This window comes from Drosophila sechellia, chromosome X (genome assembly GCF_004382195.2).
Source record: "Drosophila sechellia strain sech25 chromosome X, ASM438219v1, whole genome shotgun sequence".
Lineage (NCBI taxonomy): Eukaryota > Metazoa > Arthropoda > Insecta > Diptera > Drosophilidae > Drosophila > Drosophila sechellia.
This window is the reverse complement of record NC_045954.1, coordinates 9,328,103-9,345,880: the sequence shown is the minus strand read 5'-3', so window position 1 is coordinate 9,345,880 and position 17,778 is coordinate 9,328,103. Positions and strand designations below refer to the sequence as shown.

The 17,778-nt window shown below is 40.2% G+C and overlaps 4 protein-coding genes across 4 annotated transcripts in view; 3 read left to right on the top strand and 1 right to left on the bottom strand.

The window, feature by feature from the left end:
• The first annotated feature begins 37 nt into the window (after positions 1–37).
• On the top strand, positions 38–1,042 carry LOC6617465. Its single transcript, XM_002041746.2, has 3 exons — positions 38–290; positions 345–416; positions 476–1,042. Exons 1-3 carry the CDS (start codon positions 115–117, stop codon positions 807–809), a joined length of 582 nt encoding a protein of 193 aa, XP_002041782.1. The 5' UTR covers positions 38–114; the 3' UTR covers positions 810–1,042.
• Positions 1,043–1,473: 431 nt separating this feature from the next.
• On the bottom strand, positions 1,474–2,058 carry LOC6617464 (40S ribosomal protein S28). Its single transcript, XM_002041745.2, has 2 exons — positions 1,756–2,058; positions 1,474–1,688 (listed from the first exon to the last, which is right to left on the bottom strand). Exon 1 carries the CDS (start codon positions 1,972–1,974, stop codon positions 1,777–1,779), a length of 198 nt encoding a protein of 65 aa, XP_002041781.1. The 5' UTR covers positions 1,975–2,058; the 3' UTR covers positions 1,474–1,688; positions 1,756–1,776.
• A 990-nt stretch (positions 2,059–3,048) lies between these two features.
• Positions 3,049–5,544, top strand: LOC6617463 (translocon-associated protein subunit alpha). Its single transcript, XM_002041744.2, has 2 exons — positions 3,049–3,256; positions 3,924–5,544. The coding sequence occupies exons 1-2, from the start codon at positions 3,193–3,195 to the stop codon at positions 4,766–4,768; spliced, it is 909 nt and encodes a 302-aa protein (XP_002041780.1). The 5' UTR covers positions 3,049–3,192; the 3' UTR covers positions 4,769–5,544.
• A 40-nt stretch (positions 5,545–5,584) lies between these two features.
• Positions 5,585–17,778, top strand: part of LOC6617459 — a 44,598-nt gene continuing 32,404 nt past the window's right edge. The window contains exon 1 of the mRNA XM_002041740.2: positions 5,585–6,248. The gene's annotated coding sequence lies outside the window, so the exon portion shown is untranslated. The remainder of the gene's footprint in view (positions 6,249–17,778) is intronic.

Below are 17,778 nucleotides of genomic sequence, written 5' to 3'. Positions count from 1 at the left end.
TTCTGGAGTCGATGGCCAGCTCCTCCATGTGCCGATAACTTTTCGTGTTATCGATGGCAGTTGCAGAATATAACAAATTCCCTCAATTTACCTAAATTTTACTGCATTTTTGCGATGCTATTGCCAGCGGACCGCTTGGAGCAATACAAAACGAGCTTGGAGCAGCAGCTAAAGCACTTGGCCACCAGCATAAGGAGCTATCTATGCCTTAAGTCTGCGACGACGCCTGAATTGTCGAATAAAGCGAATCGGTTGTGGGAATTGGGCCAACGTTATCAACTGGTCAAGGGGTAAAAACTTAATTTAATGAATGAAAACAATGCTAATTTGCCACTTTGTTGCAGTTCCAATCAAGCTGCCACAGTTGCGCTACTTTCGGTGTGCCAGGATGTTTACCGTAGCCTGCAGGACAGCATGTAAGTGGCCTAATCCTAGCAAGAAACTTCTCTGATTTGCCTTGCCATCCAATTCATAGATCGAAACTGGTTTCCGAGCTAGGGCAGATATCCGCCCAAGTAATTGACTTCGAGATTGAGTGCCTTCACCTAAATAATGAGCAGCAGCAAACCAAAATACCTGCGGCATTGATGGAATTCAGAAATTTCCTGGAGGAATCGCTGAAACTGCTGCAGAACCAGGTCAAATACCTAGAGCTTCGTCTTAGTCAGCTGCAACCCAAGTTTCCCGCACCCGAATCCTCTTTGGAGGCCTTCAAATCCGATCTCCACCTGTCGGAACCTGCAGAAGCACGCATTACCCTTGGATTAGCCAAAATCGAGAGACTGGCCATCTTTCCGCTGACTTTGTAGGGAAAACCAGACATATTCCTTAAGGAATATAGAAACATATGCATCTCAGTGGTTTTAAATGATAAGTTTCTAAACGATGTTGTATATTAACTTACTGAGCTATTGACTTTTATTTTAAATATTTTACGTATATTTTCATTGCATATCCAGCAGTTTAAATATATAAGCTATTTTTTATACAAAAAATAATGTCCATTGATTAAAGCAAAATGAGTACTCTTGAGTACAAAATACTTGTATTGAAATTGTTTTGTCATTTGTGAAATGTGATTGGGCTAATCACTCGGTTGGCCTCTCTTTTAAATATCTTTTCGCGAACGAAAAAGTAAAACATTTCTGCTAGATGTCAACGTGTCCAGAACTTCTGAGCATTGAGTTTAACAGAAAAACTTTGCGTTTATAAGGAAATCAACGAAACCCATATTTTTAATAAAGCTGTCCATGTGTTTTTAACAACTGGAGGATCTCGACGATTCTTTCTATTTGCATTTCGTCTGCATACATATTTCTTTGTTGATTTCCGAGTAGGCAAAGGTTTCTGCTAAATGCAAATACAGATTGTTAAAGGAAGTGGCTGGGAGACCACATTTCATTGGCAATTTTCACTGGGCACTCAAAAAAAACACAAAAACAAAAAGGGAATGAAACCAAAACACAGGCTTGATTGGTTTTCTTTTCGTACAAAGGCGGTCCAATGCTCTCGAGATTTATTTAAAACACATTTTGACTGATTTTCTGGCGAATTAGGTGTGTATTTTCATTTGTTTATAACGAATATGCAGCAGCCTCGCTCGGATTTCTTGCCATCCGCTTCTTCTTCTCCGCGAAAATAACAAGGCGCGTGCGAAAAACAGTTTGTGTATGTGTGTGTAAAAAGGTCTGCGGAATAAATTGAAGGTGTGTTAGGACGGGTGTTCACTGTGGCCAGTATTTCAGGCGCGCTTACCTTCTCGAGCTTGGTCGCCAATTAGCGCAGCCTCCTGGCTTCACGTTCGGATTCCAAAAGGGTCAGGATGTCGCCCTCGCGAACTGGTCCCTTCACGTTGCGGATGATCTGGCGGTTCTGCTCGCCCAGGAACTCGACCTTCACCTGGGTACACTGACCCTGGGAGCCGGTGCGGCCCAGAACCTTCATGACGCGTGCCCACACAACTGGTTTGTCCATGTTAGATCTCTAAAAATGCTAAATTCGCAAAGAATTCACGTGCAAGATGCGCTTCAATTGACAGCCGCAAGCAAAAAGGAAGTTGAGCGGTTATCGGCACAGCGACGTGAAGTTGGCTGCGTTGCGCAGGCCAATCGATAGCTGTGATTAACGTCGCCGCTCACTATCGATTGCGCGAGAGTGGCTAGAAAATAGCCAACAAAAAAATTTGAATACTCGAAAAATTGGTTTTTACCTTCCATATGCCTAGTTTTTTTTTTTAAATAGTTCGTGTTCTTAAAAGTATTATTCATATTTAATTGAATTGTTCTTTGTCGTTGTACCAGTAAGCGAACTTTTATTGATCACACACAAGCAATACAAAACTGTGTTCATTTATTTATTATTGATTTAATAAGAAAAATATTTGTAACATATAATTGCTACATATGAATTTGACCGTTCAATGTTGTTTTATATTATTCCTAATATACATTCAATGTATTATTAATATTGTCAACAGAATATATTCTAGCTTAAAAATAGCCAGATAATAGCGTCTTAATAGCCAAGTTGGCAGAACTGTAACGATGGCCAAATAGTGCTGTAAAATATTTTTAGTATTTTTTTTACCTCCGTCAAAAAATGGTGTTTGGTATAAAAAAATAAACCAATTTTGAATTTTATAATTGCATAAAATATTATGTTTACCCAAATATTGCTTTTAAGTTATAAACACGAAAAAACACGAGAGATGACAGTTGCGGCGTTTGGCATCACTACTTGTCTCGCTAGAGTTGTCGGTGCACTCAAATGTCAACAAAATAAAGCAACATTTAATTTTATTGATTATTTTAGATATGAGATAATGTTTTTAGTAGTAATTAAATAAATGTTTAATAGATGCCTAAAAAGAATTCCTACTCTGAGTAAGCTAAGTACCTGAAAACTGAGTATTTAACTTACCGATCGAGAGGCCCTTGCAACCCTAGACGTGGCACCACGTAGACATTTGTCAGTGAAAGTCGTGTCTCGGCTTCGTGTCCACTTCGTGCGTTGTCGGCTTCTGTTTTCGCCGCTATACCACCGCAGCTCGTCACTTCTTCATTTTCACTCGATCGCGAAGGTTGTGTGTGCGTGCGTTTTTCCCTCAGCCGATTTCCCAGCCAAATTTCCGTGTGTGCGCCGCGCATTCGATTGCATTTGGAGCCCCGAAGACATTGTAAAACAGCCAACAAGATGAGGCATCTGATGTTCCTAATGCTGATGGTCCTGCCCATCGTCATCTGCACCTTCTCGGCGCGTAAGTAGAGCCTCTACCCACTGTGAACCCTCGCCGACAAATAACAATCGCTCGGTGGCCGGGCGTGTTCCCATCCGTATACGTGGCATTTTACCGACGCATCTGCTACGTGGATTATGCTTTATGGGACTGCCAATCAATGCACACCGTACACTAGCATCGTATTTCGGTGATTTTCATTCATCTTCGGTGGTCGAATTTTTATCATACGGTCAAAACTGTTGAGTTGGCATGAGCCCTATCGACCTCTCGCTCTGACTCGTGAGCTGTCTCGTCTGAGATGGCTATAAATTCGTTTAGTTTCCAAGATCAAGGCTTCAAACTGGACACAAAGGTGTTTTTTAAGGATTCTCGATATATATCATAGTTTCACATTGATTGGGTGGACATATCCCAAGTTTGCAGACAAGCTCAGAGCTAGTTTGCTAGGTTGTGAACTATATACCAAGTATAAGGTACCCAAATGCAAGCTAAATGACCCCGTTACAATAGTTATTAAAAAGGGTGAACCTAGTTGCAGGTGCAACCTGCCAAGAAAGCCAACCTAAATATATCATATCTCTGATTAGTTTCAAAGAGTATGCGAAGTTAGTTCCGTGCACTTGAATTTAATATGCCTTCAATTCTTCAGCACTCATCATAACACCACTTTATCTTCAATTTATAGCCAACAAGTTTGGAGCCTACGCCGCCGAGCCCGTGGAGGACGACCTGGTGGACGTGGAAGGCGAGGAGGGTGCCGTTACTGGCGAGGATGCTGAAGCGGACGAGGATAGCGACACGGGCAGCAGCAGTTCGCCGAATGCGGACACCTATCTGTTATTCACGAAACCCCTGTACACACCTGGCCAGCAGCTGGATCTGCCCGGCGGCAAGCCCGTGGAGTTCCTGATTGGATTCACCAACAAGGGAGCCGAGGAATTCGTTATCGAGACGGTGGAGGCCTCCTTCCGCTATCCCATGGACTTCAACTACTTCATCCAGAACTTCTCGGCGGTGGCCTACAACCGTGAGGTGAAGCCCGGCTTTGAGTCGACCGTGTCGTACACCTTCCTGCCCTCGGATCAGTTTGCCGGCCGTCCATTTGGACTGAACATTGCTCTGGCCTACCGCGATGCCAATGGCATTCAGTACAACGAGGCCGTGTTCAACGAGACCGTTCTGATTTCGGAGGTCGATGAGGGTCTGGATGGCGAGACCTTCTTCCTGTACGTCCTGCTGGCGGGCATTGTGGTCCTGCTACTGGTCATCGGACAGCAATATCTGCTCGGCAGTTCAGGCAAGAGGAAGCGTGCCGCTGCCAAGAAGGTGATCGAAACCGGCACGGCCAACGACAGCACCATCGACTACGATTGGGTGCCACAGGAGACGCTGCGTGCGCTGCAGAAGTCGCCGCCCAAGTCCAAAACGCCCAAGACCTCGCCCAAGCCCACAAAGCCGGCCAGTCCCAAGGCGGCCAGCCAGCAGAGTCCCAAGCAGCGCAAGGTCAAGCGTTCCGCTGGCGATGATTAAGTTCAAATCCGCTCAAGACTGCACATATCCCAAACACCATCGAGAGCGGTAGCCACAACATCGGCTGCCGAAAGAGCAGTAATAGCAAGATCGCACTCCCTCCCGTCATTTTCATCCTGTAGGGAGAAAAGCAAAACGATTCGTAATTAATTAGTTATGTACATCATGTTCGATCATTTCTAAAGATCATACTATCATAATTTTTTTTTCGTCTATCGAGATTGTTAGTCTTTAAACGAATACCGAACCAACGTTTTCACAGATTTGTTTTAGAAATTTGAACTTTGAAATGCCCAAAACTGCACATACTGCAAACTCAACAACAACAACAATAACAACCACAAACAACAAATGAAAATGAAACCAACAAAAACTGAAACCTTGCGAACTTGTCTTCGTTTGTTGAAGACACATTAGAGAAAGAGGAGTAGCAGCTTAGAGAATGAGTCGAGTCGTCCAACTGAAAGGAATATCGAACTTAAATAGAAGGCAGACCGATCGATTGCGTTGTAAGACATGAAAGCCTTCCAATTGTACGATATGTTTAAATTAGTCCTACTATTACAATTGATTGCCCCTCGTGTTTATGTTTCGTGTCACCTCCCCTCCAAAACACACATTCCGATTTGGAGTGTGTCATTCTTTTTCTGTTAAGGCCAAAATATGTTGAAGTGAGTTTTTTTTTAGCTAGAAAAGTCGCAGGAAGTCAGTCGACTGATGAATAATGAAAAGATTTTCTTACAATAAAACAAAATGAGAAAAAAACGAAAATAAAATTTAAAAAAAAAAGATAAAACTGCGATGTTTTTATGTATGTATGTTGGGCAAATTAGAAAAATATTTTTTAAATTTACTAGATTGTAACGAAAGTATTATATTAGCATAAACTTGCTCTGCACCGCCATCTGTTGGCGACCACTCGATGTTTCTTTGAAATTGCATCGGCTAAGCTTTCGGTTTAGCAGAGCTTGCAGCGCTGTTAAGGTGCACCCACTCCACAGTGCCCGTTAGCAGAGCTGTTAAGGACACGACAACTTGTTGTCTTCCCGCTGTTAGCGATTCGCATCGTCCATTGTAACTCATTCGTCAACAGACTCTCGTGCGGTTCGGTTCTCAGCCTCAGCTTTTGAATTCAGCATACTAACATCACATTCGCAAGTCACTGGTCACTGGTCACAGTTCGCAGTCACGCAGTTACTACTTTTGCCCGGTTTTCGAATTTTCGAAAGATATTCGAAAGTGCTGAACATACATTATTTTTTTTTGGTTTTTGTGCTAAGCTAAGAAATTGAGTATATATACATAAATATACACACAAAGTGAAAAAGCGTTCTGAATACAATTTTTCAATTCGAATATAAACGACCGAGCCGAAGTGAAAGAGTGTGTGTGGCAAATATTTAAGTCCCATTTGCGTTCCGATTCGGAGGAGGATTTGGCGGAGAAAGCTTGAGACACAGAGAACACACCGCAGTCAAAGGTGAGTGAAGTGCTTGACAAATGTAAATATGGTCAGTTCCATTGTGACAAGGACTCAAATTCCGACCGGGAGACCCATTTGCAAGTCCGGAATTGGGGCTATGTTTGCCAAAACCAAACGGAATGAATTGGGCAGCACGGTTTTGATAGAGACGTAAAATGGTCTTTCGAACTTTCGGATTCAGTGGAATATCGAAATTTAAGATTTGTACCAAAACATTCAAGAATGAAGAAATGAATGATAGATGAATAAAGTAAATCGGAAAACTGTAGAACTGAAAGAAGGAAGAAATGATATGAAGAAAAGCATGATAAATTAATGAAATGAAATGAATCAGACAATTGTAGGTAATTGTACAAATGAAACAATGAATAATGAATGAATGAAATTAATCAGAAAATTGAGATACACTTAAAGTTGATTTTAAAATATACCTAATTATACCTTTAATAACTATATTTGGAATATTTAATAGCCACTTATAAAACTGTAGCTAACAAAAGAAAACAACTTGTCAAAAAACCTAATGAATTGCATAGCGGAAAATCTCTTCTAAATGAACTGTTTTATTATAACGGTAATCGTAAACGTGATGAATTAATGGCATTGATTAAATTACCTAAAAGTCCTTGGGAAATGTAAATAATTTTCCCATTTACAAAGCACTGCTCCTCGTAGCACATTAGAGCTCCAGCCAAATTTCTGAGCAATTACGACTTTGGATAAAATCTTAAAAGAAATATTTGAAATATCCCTGGCGTAATGTAAGCAATGAATTCATGAATGTCCTAGCAGGTGCCCATGTGCACATGTTTGCTTATTTGGTCCACCATTTGTTTGTCTGTCAACAAAATGGTTGACTTGAATCGAGTCGAGTCGAGTTGAGTCGAGTTTGGTTTGGTTTGGTTTGGTTTGGTTTGGTTTGGTTTTCAGCCAACTTTGCTGGGGAAGAAAATGAAGTGAATTAATTACCTCTTCGGGCTTGAATTCGTAATTAATTCACTCTTGTTCCATGCCCGTCGTGTGGCTCCTTCTAATTCGACTTATAAATCATGTTGGACGAGCGCTGGAATTGGGGAACCGAAGGGCAGGTGAGTTACCTTCTACGCAATGGTTACCATTGCAAAAGCAAAGACATTTTAAAGTCGTCGGAAATCTGAACAGATATATATAATTGCTGAAAGTGTATGGTGTCTTAAAGTTCAACTAATATACAATATTTGATTGGTTACAAATGTGAAAATTCGATTTTTGTTTGGGGAATTATCGTGTTTTGCACAACTTTTGTCTGTTAACTTTTTAACGAATGTGAAATAGTTTTGCGTCAAAAACTTTGCGCTTAATTGGAATTCGGTTTCGCCGTAATTCGTAAAATACTTTTCTACAGATAAGCTGTTTCTAATGCGAGAATGTAGTATCCAAATGAATAGTGGGAAACTAAATCGAAAGTTGTGTTAATTTCTAAAAGTTTAACATGTTCATAAGCTTTATTCAATAAATGGTAAAAAACAGTGTGAATTTTAGGAATTTACTAAATTACAAGTTATTTAAACGTTTCCGTTTATAGAAAATTAAATAATAAACTTACTTATTTATTTATATGTTTATATTATTATGATTAATTACTTTTGAACTGATACACTAACCTAGTTCCTAATTTTTTGAAATTGTCTGAGAGATTTGCTGTCATTTGCGTATATTTTGGTTTTGCTTCTATTTGGCTTTTTCCCTATCCGGTTAGGGGGTGCAAATAATTTTCAAGCAATTTTACTTAATTGCCTTTTGCAGATAATAAATCATTTTCTTTGCAATTTGCGCCGACATCAAAAACCCGCACTTAAGCGGAGGTCCCCGCAGAATTCCGCCGTCTTCCATTTTTGTTGGCCTTCATTCCAGTTAACCCCTTTCACCCCCCGTCGCCCCGCTTTTATTCCATCCCCCTTCAGTCACTTTCACCCACTTTCACTCGCTGCTCAATCAGACCTTAAGATGGCCTTAGTTGGTTGCTCCTTTTTTGTGTGACGCTATCTGCTTTTTGCTAATTAACTTGGCTTGTTGCCTGTTGCCACAAATACAAATACAAATACAAATACGCACACACTTGCAGAGAGAAAGAAAGTGTGCCTCACACACACACACACACGCACACATAGAACAAGTTGAATAAGCTACGTTTTGAATTTCTTTGGAATTCGAAAATCTCATTAAAATGTTCGCCGAGTCTCAAGGAAATGGGAAATATCGAGCGGACAAAACCCCTTCAGAAAGGTTCGTCCTGCCCAAAAAATTGATTGTACTTGACATTTTATTGTTTTCTCATATTTTATCACTTTGTTGAACAACAAAGCTAAAAATAAGTAAGCCAATATATGAAGAATAAAATTATTTAAAATTAACGTTGCTTTGTATCAAAATTATGTTATGTTTTTTTGCATATCGCAAGCAGTAAAAATTAAAAAGAACGTGCCAAAAAGTGATTGAGACATGATTACCAGAGAAATAAAAAAGAAAAATCGATTGAGGGAACGCAAAAGAAAACGCAATGTCAAAAGAAAATTTGGAAGTATAGGAAATCGAAAAATGGCTAGCAAAAGGCAACTGGAAGAAGGGAAGTGAATAAAAATTATGAGATAACAAGGAAATTTGAAAGCACCAAAAGAAAATTGGATAAGAAAAGCGGGCAAGAGGCGCAAAAATAAAAGTAAAATTGCAGCAGCAAAAAAACGCATTTCAAAATTCACAAAGATGACCAAAAAAAAAATCAGAAAAGTATGCCACCACACAATTTGATTGTTTTCTTTTTAACTTTCCCCATTTCCACCGCTGGATTTTAACATAACATGTGCACTGTAGCCGAAATATCAAATTATAATGCATTTGCATCCTGGGCGGTCAACAAGATGGTCAAAAATATTACTTAATCCCCTCTTTCACCTATGACCCCGAAAATACCAATGCTCCACAAACATGTGCGATGACAACATTTTCCACACCCAACCCGAAAAAAGAATGAAAAATGATAATTAAATAACAACCAACAGAGGGGCAAATGGAAAAAGCGAGCAAATGCCGGAAAAACAAGGTGCGAGCCGAGGGTTAAGGACTGAGCTTGTAATTCACTTGGCTGACCAACTAAAGTTGCTCCTACCGAAAATTTCTGGCCAACACTCGTCGGGGATAAGAGGACAAACACAGTGGAAAACTATTTTCGAAAGTGATAGGAAATAGTTTCAAAACTATAGAACTACCAAAGCCTTAACTTGATAGTTCATTACTTGAGTCTAGTAATCATCTAGTTTTTGTTTCATATCACAAAGAGTAAAGTTATGATTATTTGAAATCTGTTTGATTTTTATAACAGTGAAATATTGTTTCGAGATTGTAAGATCTCAAAGTAGATGCTAATAAGCTGTGGATTTCCAATTAAAGTCCTAAAAGATTTCATATTCGAGTTGATAAAAACTTAGATTCCCAACAACTTAGCTGGCAATTTAACAATGACATTGTTTTATGTACTTTCCAGTGTGATAAACGGGGCGATGGGGGGTTAAGGCTGGAAAGGGGGGAAGTTGGGTGTTAAGGGGGCTTTGCCAGAAGACCTACACGTAAAGTGGAGTAAGGCAGCGTAAAGTTAAGCAGAGACGACAACTTTTTTGTGCATGATAACGACAACAACACAACACTAATGGCCATGTATGTATGGCATGCCATTCTACACGTGTGCCTGTCTGTGTGGCTTTCCTTCTGCACACATGTGTGTGGGCTTCCCACCCACACCCCCGTTGCACATGTGTGTGTGACAGGCGGCTGTCATTTGTAATGCGCTACGCAACAAGAAAAAGGAAAAAGGGGGCGGCAAGCCGGGAAAGGAGTGGCAAAGAACGAACGAAGGGGAAACTATTTCCCGACATTCGGATTCCTCGTCAGCGGAAAAGCAGAAAAACCTCTAATGATACGAACACGGACAACTGGAATAGTTCAAAACAACAATTAGGTGTTAAGCAAGCGAAAGGAAAGCCAAGACATTCGAGTATAAAACAACTTTTGACATTCTCAACAAATTGGATTGGCTTCTTTCTAAGTTAGTTCAAAGTAAATGTTTGATTCTAACTTTTAATTGAATATGAGTTTTAAATTTTGACAAAAAAAAACTTGAAATCAAAAAGCCAATGCAGATAAGTTAAGTTGCCAAGTATATTAGGCGATTGGGTTTATTTCTAGTGACTTAAATACTATCTTTAATATCGATTTAATTGAAAAAAAGTGCTGCAAAAAACTACTTCAAAAGCCTTTTAATTATGTTATATATATAAACATGCATCTGCGTCAGGGTCTGGATATACCCTGTTGAATTCCATATCAAAACAGTAAAATATTATGTCTCGGAACAATAACTCTCACACACACACGCACAGACACACACACGCGCATACACACAGAGAAAAGCGGGTAAACAATGCCATTGCTTGAACAATTCGAAAGCCGAATGGCGAAGAGATGCGGGGGCCAAAGGGAATTTTCGTTTGTCACCGCTGCTTTTGCTGGGCGCGAGCAATATTCATAAATTTTTGAAATAAATGTTTACAGACACTTTGCAGGATTTCCCACCTTTTTTCCTCTTCTTTTTGTTGTATTTTTTTACTACATATGTTGTTGTTGTTCTCTTTCGTCCTTTGTTGTTGCGCAACGCACTTGATGCAGATGAGATATATCGCTGAATGGCGGGAAAAATATCAGTAGCCATGCGATTGCGATTGCGAGTCTAGCTCATCTGCATGGGTGAGTGTTTGAGTGTTTAAGTGTTGCCGATATAGTTCACTCACTTATTCATGCCCGTTCATTTGCATCGAATGCGGCTTGTGCTTGTATTTGCCAGAGTTTCCACACTTTACCCACTTTTCACCGCTGTCACATCGAATCGCAATCAGTTCCGCAATTCGACCTGAAATTAAGTCGTCAACTTGGCAGATTGCTAACTTGACATTGACTGTGGTAATTGCCGTTTAAGCTGCTTTCAAGTTTGGCTTTTAAGTACTCTATGTAGTGAAGAACCTATAAAAGGCATCGCAGAGCATATTGTACACCTTTTCGAAAGCTGCATAGGTAAATTTGTAACTCGAAACTTCATTTTTCGATTTAGAAAACATGGTTGCCTTTTTAGAAACCGCAGTATTATTATTATACATATATAAACCAGCAAATGTACAAGTTTGCGTATTCTCCCCAGTTTCCTTTTTCTTTCCACCCCCCACCCCCCACCCCCCCCCCACCGCCCCCCCTTTATTTTTTAATGTAATTTAGTTTGTTACTGTTTTCTAAATTGAGCTTGGCCCCTCACGTTACTCATTTCGCTTGCTCTAATCTCTGGTACTTTTTGTGGAAATTGAGATATGGATAGTGAGAGTTGCAAAGCTCAAAGGGAATTTCTGGGCGAGTCCAGTGCATTTTTCATGAGGATGCACACCGAGAGCAGCGCAGCATCAATTAAACACTTTTCTCCCATGGCTAACACAAAAATAAAAACGCAAAATAAAAATAGCCAGGGGAAAAGCGGGAAAACAGCAGCCGGACGGGTAATAAAATATTTACAAAAAATAAAAGTGCCGGACAGCAAAGTGAGCGTTTCTCTCTCTATCGTTAAACGAAAGAGAACGAGGATGGGCGAGATAGGGACGGCGCCACTTGCCGAAGTGCCCATTGCCAGCGGGGGTGCGAAAGAGACGGGGGCAAGGGAGACAGAGAGGGAGGGAGAGGAAGAGAAAGAGAGAGGGAATCAATGTTCAAGTGGACTGAGCTGCATAAGTGCATCCGTTGAGCACAGCTCCTTGAATATTTTTTAGCTGATTCGTTTATGCTATTTACCCGACTTCTACTGCCAAGTGCACAATTTTGTTCCGCTTTTGATACTCCGTAATTGTGCACTAAACGGGGAGGATATGGCCCAAATTTCAGCTGTAATCTTAAACAATAATAATAATAAATATAATAATTAAATAAAATATATAGCATAGGATTTTCGTGCTACACTTCTTCTGAATTAGGCTTAAGTGCAAAATTAAAAAAAAAAAAACGCAAATAAACAATAAATATTTATGCCATTTCAGGCTTCAGGTTAACAGCCAAGTAGACGGTATCAACTGATCTATAGACCAACCTATATCGATGCCTTTTTGGCCAAACGGGGACCGAAGTTAATTCGATTAGTTGAAGGAAAGCGAGTAGCTGCAGGAAATGCAATCCATTTGTAGCCAACATTTTCTTTTTTTCGCCGGCCTCATTACAGTAACATTTACATTGGGGCTTTCTGCTTGATGGAAAACCCAAACTTGATTTATGCCTACATTTTTGGGGGCCACACTTGATTTGTAGCCGAGCTGGAATACGATTTTTGTGGCAATCTCTGGCTTCCCATGGTTAACACAACCCCCTTCCACCACCCCACCGAGTTTACCATTTACCGCACATCCGATTTTGGTCAGATTCCTTTATGGGCTTTAAGTGGCCATTAGTTTTCATTTGCAAATGCTGTATTTTTTTTCTTGTATGTGATTCGACTGGACATGTGTATGTGTGGATATGTTTAGGGCCAGCCCGCAGTTATTTGCTTAACTTCAAACGAAGTCCTGTCTGCAAGGACACCAATTAGCCGACGAAGAGGTCGTGAAAAATGGGCGGAGCTTGGGCCTAATTTGACGCTCTGTATTTTTCTTTTTCCTCCTTTTTTTTCCTTTGCGTTCGCCTGACCTTTTTTTTAATTACACGATGCGTGTGTCAGTGTGTGTGTGTGTGTGGCAGAGAGTCCTTGTGTGGCTGGCCAAATATTTTACGCTTGATGTGGCAGCAACAAAGGCAATAACTAGACCCGCATCCAGTGCTTTTTGGCAACAAACTAGCAAAGAAATGAAGAAAAATGGTTATGGAAATGATCGGAGATAGGGCTCATTTCTAGCCTAAATTGAATACGTTTATCAACATATTTATTTGTCAATAGAAGCTATCATTTCTACGCCCGTATAATTACAGCGTTTAATGGCAATAAATTCAATTTAAATTCGAGTGTTTTTCCGTTTTTTTTGTATAACTTGCCTTTTTATTAGGTGTTTATTATAAACTTTTAACCTTAAAGCTCAAGTGAGTGTAAGCAAGTACTGTTCTACCTTTTCATCTTCAGTTGAAGTGCAATTAAGATCAAAGGTTGCTTAACTTGAGGATTTTGAACTTTTTATTTAATTAGAGCACCATGTTCTCTTTCCTTTTATACACAATTAATTGAGTTAAATTTTGTGTTGTATTAATGTGTTCATTATTTTCCCAGCATTTTTTTTTGGGTTTTCAAGTATCTTTCGTTTTCTTTCAGTGTTCCTTATGAATGGACTTTACAGAGCGTTCGCAGATGGGACCTTGATCATTTTTGACCTCGAAATTCCACAGCAGCAACTAGTTTTCCCTCCCAGTTTTCATTTTTTTTTAGAACTCGTTAAGCTGGGGGCATGACACATCGCTCTACGGAGTCAACTTTTATGTGATTGTGATTTTTTAATTGCATTGTTTGGCTGCCTAAAACAATGGGGGGTTTTTTGGTGTTAGACGGGAAGAAAAATTAAAAATAAAGGCTTAAATTGTTCGGTTGTCAGTTTTAAGTTGATTTTGTTTTAACATCCATTGTTATGCGTGCAGCAGATAATCAGCTTATTACAATTCATGTTCAGTACGTTTGTTTTTCTTTCGTTTATTTTGGTTCATTCTTTTTTGCATTCCCATCCACAAACAATGGTCTAAATTGATTTTAACCCCCTGCAGCACCACGAAGGGGGGGGGGGGGGGGTGGTGGTGCTGGCCCGTTCCACCCATAATCAAGGCTCTGCAAATATCAACTTGCAACTTGTTTGTTCGAAACTTTCATTGAACATTGCATACTTATGGCAGGCGCATTGATTGGCCCTAGTTGTGCCGTTGAGCCACCCACTTTTTGCCTTTCTCACTCTCTCTCCCTCTCTCTCCCTCTCTCTTTCTCTCTCTGTGGTGGGAAAAGCAATTTCAATGCGGGGGAAATTGCACAATGTTTTAAGTCTCGGCGGGCCAATGCGGCGTATGCTTGATGCTCGCTACTACTACTTGAAGTTACTACATATCAAGCATACGCCTCGTGGACATTAAACATATCAAGGTTAGCGGATATCAGCCGTATTAGCTACTAACAAAACATATTTATATTTTCTTTAATTTTTTAACAAAACTACTTTAATTCCATTAAAGTTGCATTTCCCTTTATACAATTTATTTTAAATTGAAGCAGAAACTTGAAATTAAATTCCCCTTTTCGAAAGGGAAGGCAACTTTTTCAGTAAAAGTGTAGACAGAAAGGCGCAAATGTCCTGCGTTATGGGCCCAAAAATTTGCAGTTCGCTTTTGTTCCGCCGAGTGCATTGAAAATCTCTCTGGTTGCCGTCAGTCTATTGCTTTTACCCAAATCCCTTTATCGTCCTTTTGCTTCTTTAACATCCGCTGCATCCCATTGTCCACTTTCTCCATTGCCTGCCAGCTAAACGAATTTTATGACTAGGCTTCCGGTTCCCTCAATTCTTTTTTTTTGGTTTTTTTTTAAAAACTTTTGATAGGGGCGAAAATAAAGAATTGAAAGAAACTAGTTTTAAATTGTATTATGCACAGCTTAGTGCTACTTAGCTAACTCGGAAAATTATATAATTGGATTAAAACTTTTCATAGAAGAGGAATCTTGATTGTCTATTGACACATTTGAAAAGCAATATTGTTATAATAAAAGTATAAAATTGTGGTATAATGTTAATAAGATGAATAAATAAATTTAAAGAAAGGAAAACCAAAATTGTTGTTATTAAAAACTATACAGCTTGGTTATATAGCCCGTGACTTTCTTGATAATTATAAAAGAAAAAGTTTCGAAATTGCAAAGATTGTATATTTCATGTTTAATGGCTCGAAAGTTTGAGCATTATTCTTTTTTATGGCTTAAGAATTTATAACTATCGCCGATAGGAGACTCACTTCTCAGTTGCTCCCCCAGGTGGACCAGCACTCCTATTTTATTGCTCCTGGTATCATTACACCACAGGGGGGCGAGCTAAAAATTGGCAAAATATATTGAGTGCCTTGTGGAAGCATCTGCGGTCTGTTCGGATGATTTATGGACTGCATATAGCTCATTCAGGTCAAAGAAGAGGACACAGGAGCGGTGGGTGCAACGCTGAAGCCCAAAAAAGAACAAAAACAAAAAAAAATGAGGGAGCATTTTCCAGGAAGGCAACGTGAAAGGAAGTGACCGACAGGCAGCCAGGAAAATGGCACACAAAAAATTGGAGTCAAGCAACAATATTTTGGCTGCATCCTCAATGCAGGCAAAATGCTCCACCAGTGTGTGTGTGTGTGTTATTCGCATAACTAAGGCTTTAAAACTTGCAAATATGAAACGCCTACATTTTGATATATATTATTCCAAGTATAGGTAGGTTCTTGTTCGTATTCTCAGCTGTCAGGGTAACTTTGGTGCAATTTTCAGGCGATTATACATAATTCAGATGTGCACGAATACACACACTCATGATGGCCGCGATGGCGAGGTCCGGTTTCCGTTTCCTGTCCGCTGGCGTTTCCATTATGATTTCTATTATTCGCAAACTCGGCACAAAAATTGCGCTGAAAATGAAATGAAATAAAGATTCAGCTTAGGAGCAATGACGCTGACTTTGGGGATGATGATGATGATAATGATGATGATGACGCTGATGCCAGGGCATTGGGGACCCGCACATCTGGAGTATTTATGGGCGCGGTGTGTGTATGCGAGGCCATAAAGCGCACATGGCCCCCAGGAGTAAGTGGTCAGCTCGGAACCTCGCCAGCTCGGAACTTCGGTTGCTAGCAACCTCGGAAAATAACGAAATAGAGGAGCAGTCTGACAGGTGACGAGAGCTGAAGGACATGGGTGATGGGCGGTGGATGGTGGTTGGTGGGTGGTGTTTTGGTGGGCAGTGGTTGGCCCGTAACCTTCCTTAACCCATGACTGGGAGCAGCCACTACGGTTATGAAGATTCGCAAAGGGATCCCCGCACCCGCTGGCTGTCAATTAATGACCCATTTGGCCAGCCAAGGGTTAAGGGCTGCACTCGCTGGCTTGGTGGATGTTTCTATTTCAGGAATTGCTTCTTTTATTTTTTTCCACCCATTCAACGTGCTCAAACACACACAAACGCAAGCTGGGGAAAGAAGCTGAGAGTCAAGCGGTCCAGAAATTGGTATACCCATTATTTTAGTTGCCTTAGCTTTTAGCTATAAACAAATACTACAAAATATATGTACAGATAAGCTGGCAAAACGTTTGATTAATAAAAGTAGATTAAATGGTACATTTGTCCCAGGAAAAGTTCGAAAAAGTGCTGGCATATAAAGAATGAAATTACTGCTCACTGGATAGTTGGGATTGCGTTGGAGTTTTTGCCCTTTGACCTGTCTGGGGCTGCACTTCTGAGCCGTGTGCCACAAGTGTCAAAAAGTGTGCGCACTGCGCACTCCAAGCTTTTCCAGGGGGCGCCTTGCTCTTTGTTCGAGTTCCCCTTTCTTTTTTTTCTTCTTTTTTTGATTTTTGCTTTACCCGTGACCCGTGACTTCAGTGGCAAAGTGCCGAAGTGAGCAGAGAGAATGTTACAGGTTACAGATGAAATGATCAACTTGACGCACCTCTTTGGCTAGCAATTAGGATATCTACGGAAAATATAAATATGTTCTTAAGAAATTAGTGAATTTTAAATGTTAAATTAAATCTTGTGCTGGCACACGATTATTCAATCTATTTGCTGTGCAAGCAAAAGTGTTTTGCAAATGCTAGCATTTTACTACGTTTGATTCACCACCTCAAATGTCGAAAGTTAAATGTGCGCAATTTAAATACTGAAGCAGCAGAAAATAACCATTATAATCTAAACAACAGTTTGATTTTACATACTTTGTGGCTTCTCTGATTTAAGCCGTAAAATTCAGCACCAAGGAAACCACCGAGCAGTGAGCAACTGCAATTTTGTCTGCCTTTCTTCAATTTGAGGAATTTCAAGGCGAAATGCTCAGTGAATTTTCTGCCTGTGTGCTTGTGTGTGTGTGCGCCCCTGTGTGTGTGTGTATAGTTGAGGTTCTGAAGCGCCAGAGGCTCCTCCCCCTTTTTTCCAACCACGCCTCTGTTTGCCTTTTCCTTTTCAACTCCCCTCGCTCTCTAATTGAATATGCATATTTAGCTGTCAGTCATTTTGATTGCGTAACAAACCGAAATGAAACGAAATATGAAGCCCCAAAGAGGCAAACAGTATGTCCAAGGCCCCCAAAAACCCGACCACCCCCTTTATAAAACGGGCCGACCTTCAGTCCGCCCAGCTACCCAAATATCCCAAAAATAACATCAGTCGTCTAAACGCTTTGCATTTGAGTGGCTTGACGACAAATCATTGTCATCATCTTCAGCAGCGTCATTATCATTATCGTTGGTCGAATTTCAATATTTCGG

What these genes read in the sequence shown, in the direction of transcription:
- LOC6617465 (XM_002041746.2), top strand. Translation starts at nt 115, where the DNA reads ATGCTATTGCCAGCGGACCGCTTGGAGCAATACAAAACGAGCTTGGAG. An exon ending in CGTTATCAACTGGTCAAGGG is followed by an intron (nt 291 to 344) that starts GTAAAAACTTAA and finishes ACTTTGTTGCAG; the next exon opens with TTCCAATCAAGCTGCCACAG. An exon ending in CGTAGCCTGCAGGACAGCAT is followed by an intron (nt 417 to 475) that starts GTAAGTGGCCTA and finishes TCCAATTCATAG; the next exon opens with ATCGAAACTGGTTTCCGAGC.
- LOC6617464 (XM_002041745.2), bottom strand. Translation starts at nt 1,974, where the DNA reads ATGGACAAACCAGTTGTGTGGGCACGCGTCATGAAGGTTCTGGGCCGC.
- LOC6617463 (XM_002041744.2), top strand. Translation starts at nt 3,193, where the DNA reads ATGAGGCATCTGATGTTCCTAATGCTGATGGTCCTGCCCATCGTCATC. An exon ending in CATCTGCACCTTCTCGGCGC is followed by an intron (nt 3,257 to 3,923) that starts GTAAGTAGAGCC and finishes TTCAATTTATAG; the next exon opens with CCAACAAGTTTGGAGCCTAC.